Source organism: Dromiciops gliroides, chromosome 4 (genome assembly GCF_019393635.1).
Source record: "Dromiciops gliroides isolate mDroGli1 chromosome 4, mDroGli1.pri, whole genome shotgun sequence".
Classification (NCBI taxonomy): Eukaryota; Metazoa; Chordata; class Mammalia; order Microbiotheria; family Microbiotheriidae; genus Dromiciops; species Dromiciops gliroides.
The window spans coordinates 217,833,358-217,849,080 of NC_057864.1; the positions used below are offsets into that span (position 1 = coordinate 217,833,358).

General features: G+C 37.4%; 1 protein-coding gene across 3 annotated transcripts in view; it reads left to right on the forward strand.

The window, feature by feature from the left end:
• TBC1D16 (TBC1 domain family member 16) overlaps positions 1-15,723 on the forward strand; it is a 142,905-nt gene that overhangs the window by 38,854 nt on the left and 88,328 nt on the right. For 2 of the 3 annotated variants that reach the window (XM_043963542.1, XM_043963544.1), the window contains exon 3: positions 9,922-10,161. In XM_043963542.1, coding sequence (XP_043819477.1) covers positions 9,984-10,161 — 178 coding nt within the window. In that variant the 5' untranslated portion in view covers positions 9,922-9,983. Of the gene's footprint in view, positions 1-9,917; positions 10,162-15,723 lie in introns of all 3 variants that reach the window. The other variant, XM_043963543.1, reaches the window with a different exon arrangement.

Below are 15,723 nucleotides of genomic sequence, written 5' to 3' on the forward strand. Positions count from 1 at the left end.
AGAAGGGTTTAGAAAGGAGAATCGTACAATGTTGTTTATAAGAAACATGCTTGACACAGAAATATACCAGAGAGTTAAGATGACAGGTTGGAGCAAAATTTATTATACCTCAGGTGATTTAAAGGAAATGGGGTGACAATCATGATTTCACACAAGAGAATAATAACAATAGATATAGGAAGACCAGATAAGCAAGGAAAACTGCTTTTATGCTTAAAGGTAACATAAAAAAATATTTCATCTATAAGCACTGAATGGCATGGCATCTAAGTACTTAAAGAAACATTATAGGGAGAAACAGGCAGGAAAATCATAAGGACCTCAATGTACTGTTTTGAGACAAAAAGTCTAACAAAAAAAATAAAGAAGTTAAGGACATGAATAGAATTTTAAGGGGAAAAAAAAACCCTATAGATTTCCAATGATGACTGAATGGAAATAAAAAAGTATCCGTATTTCAGCTGTGCAGGACACCTTTACAGAAACAGATCATATGCTAGGGAATAGGAACCCATTAAATACAGAAACATAGAATTATCAAATAAATTCCGTTACTGATCAAAATGCAGTAAAAATTATCATTCATTTAGTTAGTTGATTGTTGTCCTTCATGCTTGAAGAGGACCAAAATGACATCACTATGTTGGGGTCAAGGTATAGTGTGCCCGACTGTGGTTGATCAGACCAATACAAGCTTGGAAGGCTTTACTGCAGGTCAGACACAGATAGTCCATATGAACATTTGGAGTGGAGATTTCTGTAAATTTGTGTTTTTTACATTTCTTTTAAGCTATTGCAATTCTGCTTTGCTCATGCCTTTTATGCAAGGCATGTCGTGCTGGGGGAACCTGTGCCAGTGTCCCCCATGTCTCATGATCAATTCCAAAGTTTTTCAGAGAGACCTTAGAGCTTACCTTGTGAATTCTCTATAAAAGTCTTTTTAGGCAAATGTACAATTGGCCTTCAAAAAAGGAAGAAAAGGTACAAATAAACGGAGACTATAAACATGTAAATCAAAGAACAAAATCAGGGGAAAAGATTATTTAAAATGAAATGCTTCAATGACTAGGATGCATCGAAAGCAATAATTAAGGGAAAATTTCTCTAGACTGGGGATTCTTAATCTGGATCCATGAGCTTTAAAAAAAAAAACATTTTGATAGCTGTATTTAAATATGATTGGTTTCCTTATATTATGCATTTAATAACATTTTTATGAGAAGGGGTCCATAGATATCACCAGACAACCAAAGGTATCTGTGATATAAAAAAGGTTAAGAACCTCTACTGTAGATACCAGAAAACATAGGAATAAATGGACTATCACACTATCTAAAACCAAAATAAAACCATTATCTAATAGACAAATACTAAAGATCTTTCTAATAGGATTGGAGTAAATCAAGGATGTTCACTGTTGACACTATTACTTAATACAGTTCTCAAAATACTAGCTATTGCGGTAAAACGAGAGAAATTGAAGGAATACGCATGAGCAAAGAAGAGAAAGTGACCACTTTTTGCTTACATCATGGTTAGAGAATCTTACAGACCCCACCACAAATTAAATAATAAATAAATTTAATGAAGTAGGAGAATATAAAATAAAACCACAAAATACAGCTTTTCTGTATATTACCAACAAGACCAATCAGAGTATGAAAGTCTCTGACTCTGAAATAACAGCTTTTATGTATATTACCACCCATACCCACTGGGAAGTGATAGGGGAAAAAAGCCCAATACACAAAATAATTATAAAATGTATAAAATATTTGGAAGTCTACCAACAGTGACATATTTTTATATGATTATAAATCTAGAATACTTTACAGAAATAAAGGAAAACTTTATTATTAAAAATACTAATTAGGGGCAGCTAGGTGGCGCAGTGGATAGAGCACCGGCCCTGGAGTCAGGAGTACCTGAGTTCAAATTCGGTCTCAAGACACTTACTAGCTGTGTGATCCTGGGCAAGTCACTTAACCCCAATTGCCTCGCCAAAAAAACCCCCCAAAAGCAAATTTTTCATGTTTGGGCTGTGCTAGTATAAAAATGGTAGTACCTAAGGTAATTAGTAGATTAATGACATACCAAATTATCAAAGAATTATGTTATAGAACTAGAAAAAACACCATTAAAATTTACCTGATGGGGGGCAGCTAGGTGGCTCAATGGATAAGGCACTAGCCTTGGATTCAGGAGGACCTGAGTTTAAACCAGCCTCAGACACTTACTAGCTGTGTGACCCTGGGCAAGTCACTTAAACCCCATTGCCCTGCCAAGAAAAAAAAAATTTACCTGATGGATCAAGAATCCCAAAGGAAATAGTGGGGAAAAGTATGGCCAGGAATGATAGTGCATGCCTGTAGACCCTGATACTCAGAAAGATGAGTCTGGTGGACTATTGGAGCTGCAGTAAGACTTGTCTGGTTGTGTCTGTTCTAAGACTGGCACCAATATGGTGAGCCCCCAAGGATCAGGTTTGTGGGGTACCAATGTACCTAAAGAAGTGCAGACTGACCCAGGTCAGTAAAAGGGAGAGAGAGAGAGGAAGTAGGGAAGAAGTAGAGGGAAGGGAATTGAGGGGGCAGCTTAGACCCTGATTGCTAGTTCGTTTGCTTTTTTCCCCCTCTCTCATGATCCAACTTCAAACTTGGAGTTTGTTTTGCTTCTGTTTTCTTTCCAACTGTTTTAACCCCAACCACTCTGTTGAATTTTTTTCTCCAGATGGTTATGAAAATGATTTCCATGAGAAATGACTGAACATTTATATAGCTTTTACTATGTGCCAGACATTGTGCTGAGTGCTTCACAATTATTCCCTGTCCTCAGGTTCTAATGGGGAAGACAACTGGAAAAGTCATTCTGCTGAAGGTCAATATAATAAACACCAGTCATGTGTAAGGCATTGTGCTGAGTGCCGGGAATACAAAAAGAGGCAAAAGGCAATCCCTACCCAAAACTACCAGTTAGCTAGATTTGATAATAGCATAGAGATGGTAGTTAAATCCATGATTGATAATATCATGTGAAATGGTGTAGAAAAGAGGGCCTAGGACAGAATCCTGTGAGACACCTTCAGCTGCTGGAGGGAATGATCTGGAGGAAGAATCCAGCAAAGGAGAAAGAAAGAGAAGTGAGAAAGACTGGAGGAGCACCAGAACAGAGTGGTACCTTGAAAACCTAGAAAGAAGAGAGTATTAAGGAGGAGAGGTTCAGAGTGACTGAATTGATTTGGTTCCACACAAAAGTGCACAGCTAAAGATTAGAACTGTATCTCCCCTCTGCCCTTGGGCTCAGAGCCACTTAGCTAAGTTTTTGGAACTTGTTCCTTTCTCTGTACACAGCTAGGTCCTCTCTTACTTAATGACTGCTCCTTTCTGACCTGGAACTGTGGCCTGGAACTGTGTAATGGATGACAGTTGCCAGCTGGCACCCGTTCTTCCCAGCACTGATTCAGAGGTACCCTGGGATCTCTTTCTGCCCCAGTGCTTCCTGCCTTGGTGTTCAGTCTCAGCCTCCTTACAGACCCTGGGGAGCATTGTGACTTTTCCTTGGCTTTCCTGATCAGAATTTGTTCTGGCACTTTTCCTAGGTTGTTGTGGTAGATGGTGTCTTGCATGCACTGGGCAAAAAAAATGCTGTCATTATACACCATCTTATCTCTGCTTCTTGTGAGTCCAGGTTTTTTTTATATGCAGTACACACACCTCGTTCTAATTTTTTGGACTTTGTTTAATTTTTTTTGTTTGTTTCTTCAAATTTGGGTTCTTTTTTTTGGTTCCTTTTTTCCCCAGGGAGTCCTACTTTTGTTCTATTGTGTCAGGTATGGGGGAAACCATACAAAAATGAAAAACAGTCCTTGCCTTCAAGGAGAGAGGATGTTCTAGATGTTGAGACTTGGTAGAGAAATCAATCATAGAAGTCCCAAAGTAGTGTAGCCAGGCGAGAAATGGAATGTTTGAGCTGGACTTTCTTTTTAAGTGGAGATTGGGAGTTCATGGTCAGAGAGGCAGAGGGTAGTAATCAGGTGAAGAGCTGATGAGCTCTTACCGGATGATAAGGTTATCCCAATAATGAGCTTCCTGGAACATGGAGAAGTCAGTCTGAGAAGTCCCAAGGTACTACAGCCAGGTGAGAAATTTTAAGGAAAGTTCCATTTATTTTCCTGTACTCTCTAGTATTTTCAATAGGAATGGGTGTTGTCAAAGGTTTTTTTTTCCCCCCTGCATCTACTGAAATAATCATATGATTTCTGTTATTGTTATTGTTATGGATATATTCAGTTATGCTGATATTTTTCCTAATATTGAATCAGCCCTACATTCTTGGTATAAATGCCACTAGGTCATAGTGCATGATCTTTGTGATATATTGCTGTAATCTCCTTGCTAGTGTTTTATTTAAAATTTTTTGCATCGATATTCATTTTTTCTTTCTGTTTTGGCTCTTCCTGGGTTTTAGCTATCAGCACCACATTTGTGTCATAAAAGGAATCTAATAAGAATCCTTCTTTGCCAATTTTTCCAAATAGTTTATGTAGTATTGGAATTAATTGTACTTTAAATGTTTGGTAGAATTTACCTGTGAATCCATCTGGCCCTGGGGGGTGGTTTTCCTAGGGAGTTTATTGGAGGGCTTTTTCAATTTAATTCCTCTTCTCTTAATCTGGTCAATTTATATTTTGTAAATATTCAGCCATTTTACTTAGATCATCAGATTTTTTGGCATACATTTGGGCAAAATAGTTTGTACTTATTGCTTTAATTTCCTCTTCATTGGTGATGATTTCACCTTTTTCATTTTTGATAGTAGTAACTTGTTTTTTCTTTTTTAATCAAATTAACCAATGGTTTAGCTATTTTATTGTATTTCTTTTTTTTTTTTTATAAAATCAGCTCCTAGTTTTATTTAATTTTTCATTTTTGGCTCCATTATTTTACTATGAATATGATCTTATCCCCATAGTCACTGTCTATGGTTGGGTTCTTTCTCCTTTGTTTGCTCATTTTAAAAAGTTTTATTGTTTCATTTTGTTTTTAGCAGCTATTAGTATAATCAAGTTTTAGTCCCAAGGTATGGGGAATGATGCCCCAAGCCTTAGGTCCTTCTTACTGTTATTTACTAATTTTTGTGTTGTTTCTCCTGCTCTACATTCCCTCTGAGGTGATGTTCTGTTTGTTGTTGTTGTTGTTTGTTTTTATGGAAGAAATTTGGAGAGCTGAAAGTTTTCTGACTTCATCATCTTCCCAGAATCCTCTCCCTTTACTTTCAATTTTACTAATCTTTCCTTTGATTTTTTTAAACCAGTATTCAAGTTTATTAAACAAATTAAAAAAAATTAGAAAACTTTTAACTGTCATCTGCATTATGTTCCCAAATTTTGCATATAATTGAACTTTCAAATTGGTTAACATCTGTTGGATTAATTCAACTCTGGATTCTAGTGCATCGATTTCATCTTGCAAATTTTTCTTAGCTTCTTCCAGCATTTCTTGAGTTTCATCTTAAGTGGTTAATAAAAACATCACCAATTTGATAGGGAATCATTAAAGAATCTTCAGACATCATCATTATATCATCACAAGCATCTTCTAAATTTTGAAGCTATTTCATTTTAATGTTTATTTCTTCATTCAGTTCTGTGATTCTACTAATATTGTGTGCAAATTTGTTAATCTTTTGTTGGTTGTCAGAAGTAACTAACATCTTCAGCAGCCTCCTTCATAGTGGCAGCAATCTTGGGACTCTTGTCCTTTGATTTTTTTTGTTTTTTTAGAATTTCCAATTTGATGTTTAACTAGGGATTTAAATTTTGTTCTTTTTCTAGTTTTTTTTAGTTGCATGCCCAATTCATTGATCTGTTTTTTCTCTAATTTATTCACATAAGCATTTAGAGATATAAATTTTACAACTAAGTACTGTTTTGGCGGCATCCCATAAATATTGGTATATTGTCTCATTGCCATTGTCTTTAATGAAATTATTGATTGTTTTGATGGTTTGTTCTTTGACCCCCTTGTTCTTTAGAATTAGTGGGCAGCTAGGTGGTGTAGTGAATAGAGAGCACTGGATCTGGAGTTGGGAGGATCTGAGTTCAAATCTCACCTTGGACACTTACTAGCTGTGTGACCCTGGGCAAGTCACTGAACCCCATTTGCTTTAAACATTCAGGACCATGTCCAGTCATCCTGTTAATATATCTCGCCATTAGACCCAGATGACTCGGGAGGAGAGAGTGAGTTGGTGACCTCCCTCACTTGGATGTCATGGTCCTCTTCAGGAATGAAGAACAAATAACAATCTTTAGAGTTAGATTATTTAGTTTGCAGTTATTTTTTAATCTGTCTTTCCATAACATCATGATCTGGAAAGGATGCATTTAGTATTTCTGCATTTGATTGTGAGGTTTTTATGCATATACATAGTTGGTTTTTGTGTGGGTGCCATGTACCTCTGAGAAAAAAGTATATTCCTTTCTTTCCCCATTCACTTTTCTCCAGAGGTCTATCATAATCCAACTTTTCTAAAATTCTTTTTATATCCTTAACTTCTTTTTTATTTTATGGTTAGATTTATCTAGTTCTGAGAAACTTGAAGTTCGCCCCTACACAATAGTATAGTATTACTGTCTATTTCCTCCTGTAACTCATTTAACCTCCTTTTGTCTCTCTGTTTCAAATGTATTTCTTATAAACAACATATTGTAGGACTCTGGTTTTAAATCTACTGTACTATCTTCTTCTGTTTTTATGGGTAAGTTCATTCCATTCACTTTCATAATTAGGATTACTGTGTATTTCCCTCCATCCTATTTTTCTTCTGTTTATACTTCTCTCTATCTTTCCTTTCACTCTGTTACTCCTCTCTGGTGTTTTGCTTCTGACCACTGCCTTCCTCAATCTGCCCTCCCTTCTATCAGCCCCCCTCCATTTTCCTGTTCCTCTCCCCTTCTACTTCCTATAGGGTAAGATTTCTATACCCATTTGAGTGTGTATAATATTCTCTCTTTGAGCCAAATTTGAGAGTAAGGTTCAAGTGATGCTCAACCCCTTCCTTTCTTTCTTCCCACTGTAATAGATCTTTTGTGCCCCTTCATGTGAGATAATTTACCCCATTCTACCTTTCCATTCCCTCTTCTCCCAGTTATATCCTCTTTCTCACCCCCTTAATTTTTTTATATCATCCCATCAAACTTGCACCCTCTATGTATACTCCTTCTAACTGCCCTAGTGGTGATAGTTCCTAAGGGTTACAAGTATTCCTGTGTAGGGATATAAGTAGTTTAACTTTATTGAATAACTTATGTTTTCTCTTTCCTGTTTTACTTTTTTATGCTTCTCTTAAGTTTTATATTTGAAAATTGAATTTTCTGTTTAGCTCTGGTCTTTTCATCAGGAATGTCTGAAAGTCCTCTATGTCATTGAATATCCATTTTTCTCCCCTCCTCAGTTTTGCTGGGTTGGTGATTCTTGGTTGTAATCCAAGCTCCTTTGCCTTCTGGAATATTATATTCCAAGCCTTCTGATCCTTTTAATGTAGAAGTGGCTTGATCTTGTGTAATCCTTACTGTGGCTCCTCACTATTTGAATTGTTTCTTTCTGGTTGCTTGCAGTATTTTCTCCTTGACCTGGGAGTTCTGGAATTTGGTTATACCTGGGAGTTTTCATTTTGGGATCTCTCTCTCTCTCTCTCTCTCTTTTTTTTTTTTTTGGTGGGGCTATGGGGGTTAAGTGACTTGCTCAGGGTCACACAGCTAGTAAGTGTCTGAGGCCAGATTTGAACTCAGGTACTCCTGAATCCAGGGCTGGTACTTTATCCGCTGCGCCACCTAGCTGCCCCCTTGGGATCTCTTTTAGGAGGTGATGGGTGGAGTCTCTCAATACCTTCTAATTCTAGGTTATTAGGGCATTTTTCCTCAATAATTTCTTGAAAGATGCAGTCCAGTGTCTGTCTTTTTTGATCATGGCTTTCAGGTTGTCCATTAATTCTTTTTTGTTGTTGTTGTTGGTTTTTTTGGTGAGGCAGTTGGGGTTAAGTGACTTGCCCAGGGTCACACAGCTAGTGTCAAGTGTCTGAGGCTGGATTTGAACTCAGGTCCTCCTGAATCCAGGGCCAGTGTTCTATCCACTGTGCCACCTGGCTGCCCCATCTCCTTTCTCTTCTAACAGTCTCTTAATTGCTCTCTTTCTCTAGCCCATCTTGCCCAAATCATTCCTAGTACCCCTCTGCTCAAAAATTTTGACTGGTTTCCTGTTTCCTCTAGGATAAAAAATAAACTCTTTACCTGACCCCAAACTGCTTTTCCAATCTTATTTAACATTGTTTCCTTTTATACATTCTTCATTCCAGTGAACTAAATATTCCCTAAATGAAACATAATTTCTCTCCTGTGCATGTATATAGGAACCCCCCTCCCTTTTTACCATACCTGAAAAATGTTCTCTCCTTATTCTCCCTTTTAGAATCCCCTTTTGTCAAGCTTCAGTTCAGGTGACAGACACATCTTTGAATCCTTCCCTAATGGCAGAAGCTAAAAGTATTCTCACATGAAATTTTCCTAAAATACTTTTGAATCTCTTCTTTGCATTCATCATTTTTCCTACCTTGTATTCTACTTATGTGTATATCTGCCCACACCCCAAGGACCTTCTAAGTTCTTTTGAAGGGTTGTCATTTTTGTCTTTGTAGCCTCAGTGCCTAACAGAGTCATCCTTTTCATATAGTAGTTACTTTTTTTTTTGGTAGGGCAATGAAGGTTAAGTGACTTGCCCAGGGTCACACAGCTATTAAGTGTCAAGTGTCTGAGGCCAGATTTGAACTTAGGCCCTTCTGAATCCAGGGTCAGTGCTTTATCCACTGCATCACTTAGCTGCCCCGTATAGTAGGTACTTTAATAAATATTTGTTGAAGTGAATTTGTTTGAGTAATCATAGGATTTAGGATCAGAATGAAACAGCAATTACCTAGTTCAATCCCTTCATTTTATAGATGCATAAACTGAGAGAGGGAGAAATTCATGGATTTGAGTCTAGGTAAAAAAAAGTGATGATTCTATCAGCACAACTAAGTTAAAGACAGGTGGTTTGGGAGGGAGGGTATATGGGAATAAGTAGTTTGGTTTTACTGTACAATGGAAAATTTCAGTAGGCAGTTAGATGCAAATGGGAGGTATCAGGACTAAAGATAAAAAACTAGCTGTATAGAAGTGTTATTTGAGAATAGATGAGGTCCCTGAAAGTAAAAAGAGAAACAAGAAAGCCAAAGACTAAGAGTTGGGGAAAGTTTACAATTATGCAGTTTATAATAATCATAATCTCAGGATGGAAAGGGACAACAGAGGTGGTTTAGTCTAACCCATTTCTAAATGGTAGTGCCTTCTACAACATCCCCAACAAATAATCATTTAGCTTCCTCAGCAAGACCTTCATATGAAGTAGGCCATTTTCGTTTTGGACAGATCTTATTGTTAGGTTGTGGGAGGAGGAAGAGAATCCTCTATGATTAAGAGAAGAGTGGTTATTGAGGCATAAGAACCAACATTAGTATGCTATCACAGAGGCCAAGGGAAGAAAGTTTCAAAATAGAAGGCGTACTTGTTTGCAAGGCTGGTTTAGAATAAGAAGAAATAATACATAGGGAGACTGATACAACAAATGGGAAAACCTAGGAATTTTGTAGCTTATACCTTTAAATAGAATGTCTTCAGCTGTGATTAGTTTTTATCTAGGGAAGGAAAGATATACCTTTGATTCACAGAAGCCTTAATAGATAGCCATAAAAATCTATGCTACAGAAGAGAGTAAGGAACCCTTCAGTAGTCATTAAATTATGAAGGTTGTCAGTGCTTTCCTTTGAAAAAAGTCTTAATTTGAAATTTGAAATTTATTTTATTCTTTGTTCTTCTTCTTGAGGCAGATCTTTAACTTGGCTCTTGTTCTGGGTTGAAGCTTGTGGATAATGGAAACATTCCCCTGGCAATGTCTCTGGGGCGACTCCTTCGACGAGCCTCCTCAAAAGCCTCTGATCTCCTGACCCTCAACCCCAGTGGCAGCGGTGGCCCTCCCTCCATACTGGATGGGGAGATCATCTATTCGAAGAACAATGTCTGTGTCCACCCCCTGCAAGTTCTGCAGGGCCTTGGGGAGCATCACCCAGGTAAGGTGGTAGAAGAGTATGTGAGGAGGCAAGCTTTGGATTAGAGAGTGTTATGCTAAAAAGAAAAGAGAAGCAGGCAGAAATGGAGAAAACATTAATGATACAGATTAAACTTAAAAGTGTGTTGAGGGGCAGGTAGGTGGTGCAGTGGATAGAGCACTGGCCCTGAGTTCAAATCTGGCCTCAGACACTTAACACTTACTAGCTGTGTGACCCTTGGGCAAGTCACTTAACCCCAATTGCCTCATCAAAAAAAAAAAAAAAAGAAAGAAAGAAAGAAAGAAAAAAAAAGAGAAATCGATTACATGTGAAGGTACATGAGTTTTAGTGCTTCCTCTCCTACTAGTTTGCTGGATGACCTCAGACAAGTCACATCTCTTCTAGGTACCTCAGTTTTTTCATCTGTAAAATGAAGGAGTTGAAAGAATCTTTGAGATACTATATTCTAGGGGGCAGCTAGGTGGCACAGTGGACTGAGCACTGGCCCTGGATTCAGGAGGAGCAGAGTTCAAATCCAGCCTCAGACACTTGACACTTGATAGCTGTGTGACCCTGGGCAAGTCACTTAACCTTCATCCCCCCCCCCCAAAAAAAAAGAAATACTGTATTCTAAAATCTTCAATTTTTAGTAGAAGCTGCTAGGTTTTATATTCTCCTAACTGCAGTTCCTTGGTGATGGTGGTAATAATAATAACAAGTTGAACAATCATTAATAAACCTTGATCTCACAGGAACTCTGATAGGTAGGTGCTGTTATTTCCATTCTACACATGGGTAAACTGAGGTACTGGCTTTGCCCAGAATCACACAGCTTGTAAATGTCTAAGGTAGAAACTTAGTTCTTAACACCAGCTCCAGCACAGAGCTTCACGAGTTGTGTGTCACATCCCTGATTGTATACTGGAGCTCGATTAACTTAAGGACTCCTCTTTACTTTTACCACTGGGCTTCTCTTTAACTTTTTGTGCAGTCGGAGTGGAAGAAATCACTGTAGTTTCTCATTGAATTTAATGATTGTTATATTTGGTCTGGTGGGAACTTGAAGGTTTTGCTGGAGTTGGTGTGATAGAGCTGGACAGTCTGACTCAGTTCATGTAGCTGTCTTGGCAGGAAGTCAGGGAATATTGCTGAGCAGTAAGAAATGAAGACACATTTTGTAGTTATTTGAAATGGGATTTCCCATCCTATTATTACCTCTTGCATTTTATTACTATATATAAAACTTTTTTGATATTTGAGGGTTTATTTTGTAGCCTGCAACATTGCTAAAGCTATTAATTTTCCTCAGTCTTTGCTGAGTTCCCAAGATTATCTAAATAAAACAGTAGTAGCAGCAGCGAATAGGGATAATTTGCTTTCCTTTTAGCTAGTCTTTATGTATTTAATTTCTTTCTCTTGTTTTAATGGCTATTTCTGGCATTTCCAGGACTTATATCAGGATAATAATGGGGAGAGTGAACATTTTTGCTTTATTCCCATATTTATTGGGAAAGATTGCAGTTATCTCCAATTCATATGATGCTTGCTTTTGGCTTTAGATAGATGCCTATAATATGTAGATTTGGGGGGGGGGGAGGGGCAATGGGGGTTAAGTGACTTGCCCAGGGTCACACAGCTAGTAAGCATCAAGTGTCTGAGGCCAGATTTGAACCTGGGTACTCCTGAATCCAAGGCTGGTGCTTTATCCACTGTACCACCTAGCTGCCCCTAGATTTGTTTTTAAAAAATAAATCAATGCACATAGGCTTTTACTTCCTCTCTTCAGATAATCATGTATGTTCTTATTTTTAATATGATTACATTGATTACTTTTTTAATGTTGAAGCATCTTTGCACCCCAAATCCAAGCTTGGTCATGCCGAATGATTTCTTGGATGTAGTCTGAGAGAATTTTATTTAAAAATTTTGAAACTATATTCAGTAATGATATTGGTCTATAGTTCTGTGTTTTATCCTTTCCTGGTTTACATATTAGGACTATATTTTCTCAAAAGGAATCTCATAAAGTGATTTTTTTCTCTCAATTTTTGGGAATAATTTTTTTATATTTCTTCTGGTTTTTGTTGTGATTTCTAGCTTGGATGGAATCATCATGTTCTTTGTACAACTTTTTTTCCCTCTTTATTGCCTGAAACATGTTGATGTATAAAGTAGTTATTTTTGCCATAAGCTAATTAATGTTCTTCATAAGCATTGCAACACTAGAAGACCAAGATGCTATTAATGTTATTTCTTATTGCCCTTGGACACATGATGAAACTAACTCTTGAAACATCTTTTATTTGCTACGTTAAGAAGGATACATGAGGGCAGCTAGGTGGTGCAGTGGATAAAGCACCGGCCCTGGAGTCAGGAGTACCTGAGTTCAAATCTGACCTCAGACACTTAACACTTACTAGCTGTGTGATCCTGGTCAATTGCCTCACTAAAAAAAATATTAAAATAAAATAAAATAAAAAAGGACACATGAATCTTCCATTTAGCTGCCAGATTATTTTTTGGTAAAAATATTAATAATTGGTGTGCTCTAATTCTTTCAAAAGTATATCAATTTATTGGCTATTAGACAAAGATTCCACATTTGGAGTATAAGCAGTTAGCTTAGTCTTATACTTAAGTGGTTTAAAAACTGAGATGGTTTAAAAACAGTTATTTTTAGCACCCTCACAGAAGTAGAAAGGGGCCACAAAGGACTGAAGGCTATTTAAAATTGTCCTTTTTTTCCATGGTAATTATTTCCAAAGAATCATCACCTAGTGGCTAGCCTACTGAATGAGGTTCTCTTCTTATTTATGGAGGTAAATCTATTGGTAGAACATACCAGAGGTAGCACATCACTAGCCTAATCTTCAAGGATCCAAGGTTATATCTATTTAATGAAAGATCATAGTTATTTACCTATATTCTCATTGAGTCTCAAAATTGCTCTTTGAGATAGATAATGTAAGTACAATTATGCCTGTTTTTAGAGATGGAAAACCGAGGCAGAGAATGACTTTCCCAAGCTCAAACCATGGAGCCAATATTTAAATTCAGGTGTTAGAATTTCTAGACTAATAGTCTTTCATTAAAACAGTGCTAGTTTATATTGTTTCTGTCTGGCCCTGTGATTTCATTTAGGAAGAAGCTCTTGGTTGAAGAAATTCTTTCCACTTGTGTAGCTGCTGTTCTTGGGGCACTGAGCTTAAGTGACTTGCCCACTCAGATAGTATGAAGCCAATTCAGTTTGTACTTACTCTGTTGACTTCTCTTTGAGTCTCTGGGGCAGCTAGGTGGTGCAGTGGATAGAGCACTGGCACTCAAGTTGGGAGGACCTGAATTCAAATATGACCTCAGACACTTACTAACTGCCTGACTCTGGGCAAGTCATTTAACCCCAGTTGCCTTAAACATCCGGGGCCATCTCCAGTTGTCCTGATAATATATTATGCCACTGGACCCAGATGGCTCTGGAGGAGAGATTGAGGTTAGTGATTTTGCAGAACCTTTTTTCACTTAAATCCAATTCATTGCAAGTCATGGCATCTGTCATAGTCCTCTTTGAGAACGAAGGGCAAACAGCAACTCTCTAAGTCTCTGCCATGGTAATGTCATATTTTGTATATTTCTCTTTGTGCAGTTCCCTTGTTTTGTGATAGGAAATAGAATTAGAAGTCTCTTAAATATGGATGGGACAGTGGAAAACAAGGGAATTTAGCACTTGATGCCTTAGATCAACTCCCCCATTTTCACTACTCATGAACCATTTTTGTGTGTGTCATAAACCCCTTTGGCAGTGAGTTGAAGCCTTTGTATCATTTCTCAGAATGATATTTATAAGTGCATAAAAATAAAATGCATTACAAGAGAAATAAATTATCTTTCAATAGTTGTCAAGATAAAAAGCCAAGTTAATGCACTCCAGGTTAAGAATCCCTGCCTTAGGGGGCAGCTAGGTAGCGCAGTGGATAAAGCACTGATCCTGGATTCAGGAGGACCTGAGTTCAAATTTGACCTCAGACACCTGAAACTTAGTAGCTGTGTGACCCTGGGCAAGTCACTTAACCCTCATTCTCTCCCTCTCCCCCCTCCCCCCCCAAAGAATGCTTGCCTTAAATCTTCGGTCACTTTGGTCCTTTTTTGGCCAATTCTTTGTGTTTTTTTTACTCCACAAATAACTTTTTTTGGGGGGGGGGCAGGGCTGTGGGGGTTAAGTGACTTGCCCAGGGTCACACAGCTAGTAAGTGTGATTGTCTGAGGCCAGATTTGAACTCAGGTACTCCTGAATCCAGGGCCAGTGCTTTATCCACTGCGCCACCTAACTGCCCCTTAACTCTTTTGTCTTACTATAGGTAGCATTTGAGCTATACAAAATATAACTTATGTGATTATTAATATTGTTAATTATTAATATTAATAAAATAATTCGAGGCAGATAGAGCCCTGGACTTGGGGTCAAGACTGGGCAAGTAATTAAGCTCTTTCAGCCCCTGTTTTCTTACGTGTAAAATAGGAATAATTATAGCAACTTCCTTATAGGGTTATTGTGAAGACAAAAGCAAAATTTTTTTTACAGGAATGGGCTTGGATTTTGTCAAGCTTTTTTTTTTTTTGGAGTACCAAACAATTAAAATAATTTATTATATCAATAGATGCAGAAAAAGCTCTTGACAGTATGCATGATCCATTCCTATCAAAAAGTAGTTTTTTAGTTGATTCTCTAGGATTCTCTAACCATCATATCATCTGCCAAAAGTGATAGGTTGCTTTCCTCTTGGCCTATTCTAATTCTTTCAATTCCTTTTTCTTCTGTTATTGCTAAAGCTAGCATTTATAGTACAGTATTGAATAATAAAGGTGATAATGGACATCCCTATTTCACCCTTGATTTTATTGGGAATGCCTCTAACTTATCTTCACTACATATAATGCTTACTGATGTTTCTAGGTAGATACTGCTTTTCATTCCAAGGAAAACTCCATATACTACTATGTTCTCTAATGTCCTCTTCTTCTTCTTCTTCTTTTTTTTTTTTTTTGGTGAGGCATTTGGGGTTAAGTGACTTGCCCAGGGTCACACAGCTAGTAAGTGTTAAGTGTCTGAGGTCAGATTTGAACTCAGGTTCTCCTGACTCCAGGGCCAGTGCTCTATCCACTGCGCCACGTTCTCTAATGTCTTCAACAGGAATGTGTGCTGTATTTTGTCAAGCTTTTTCTGCACCCACTGAAACATGATTTTAGTTAGTTTTGTTATTGATATGGTCTATTTGTTGATAGTTTTCCTAATGTTGAACCAGCCCTGCATTCTTGGAATATAAATCCCACCTGCCCATAGTATATTATCCTGGTGATAAATTGCTGTAATCTCTTTGCTAATGTTTTATTTAAAATTTTTGGTTCAATATTCATTAGGGAAATTGGTGTATAATTTTCTTTTTCTAAACCAGGCTCTTCCTGGTTTAGGTATCAACACCATATTTGTGTCATAAAAGGAATTTGGTAGAACACCGTCACCTATTTTTCCAAATAATTTATATAGTATTGGAATTAACAGTTCTTTAAATATTTGGTAGAATTCACTTG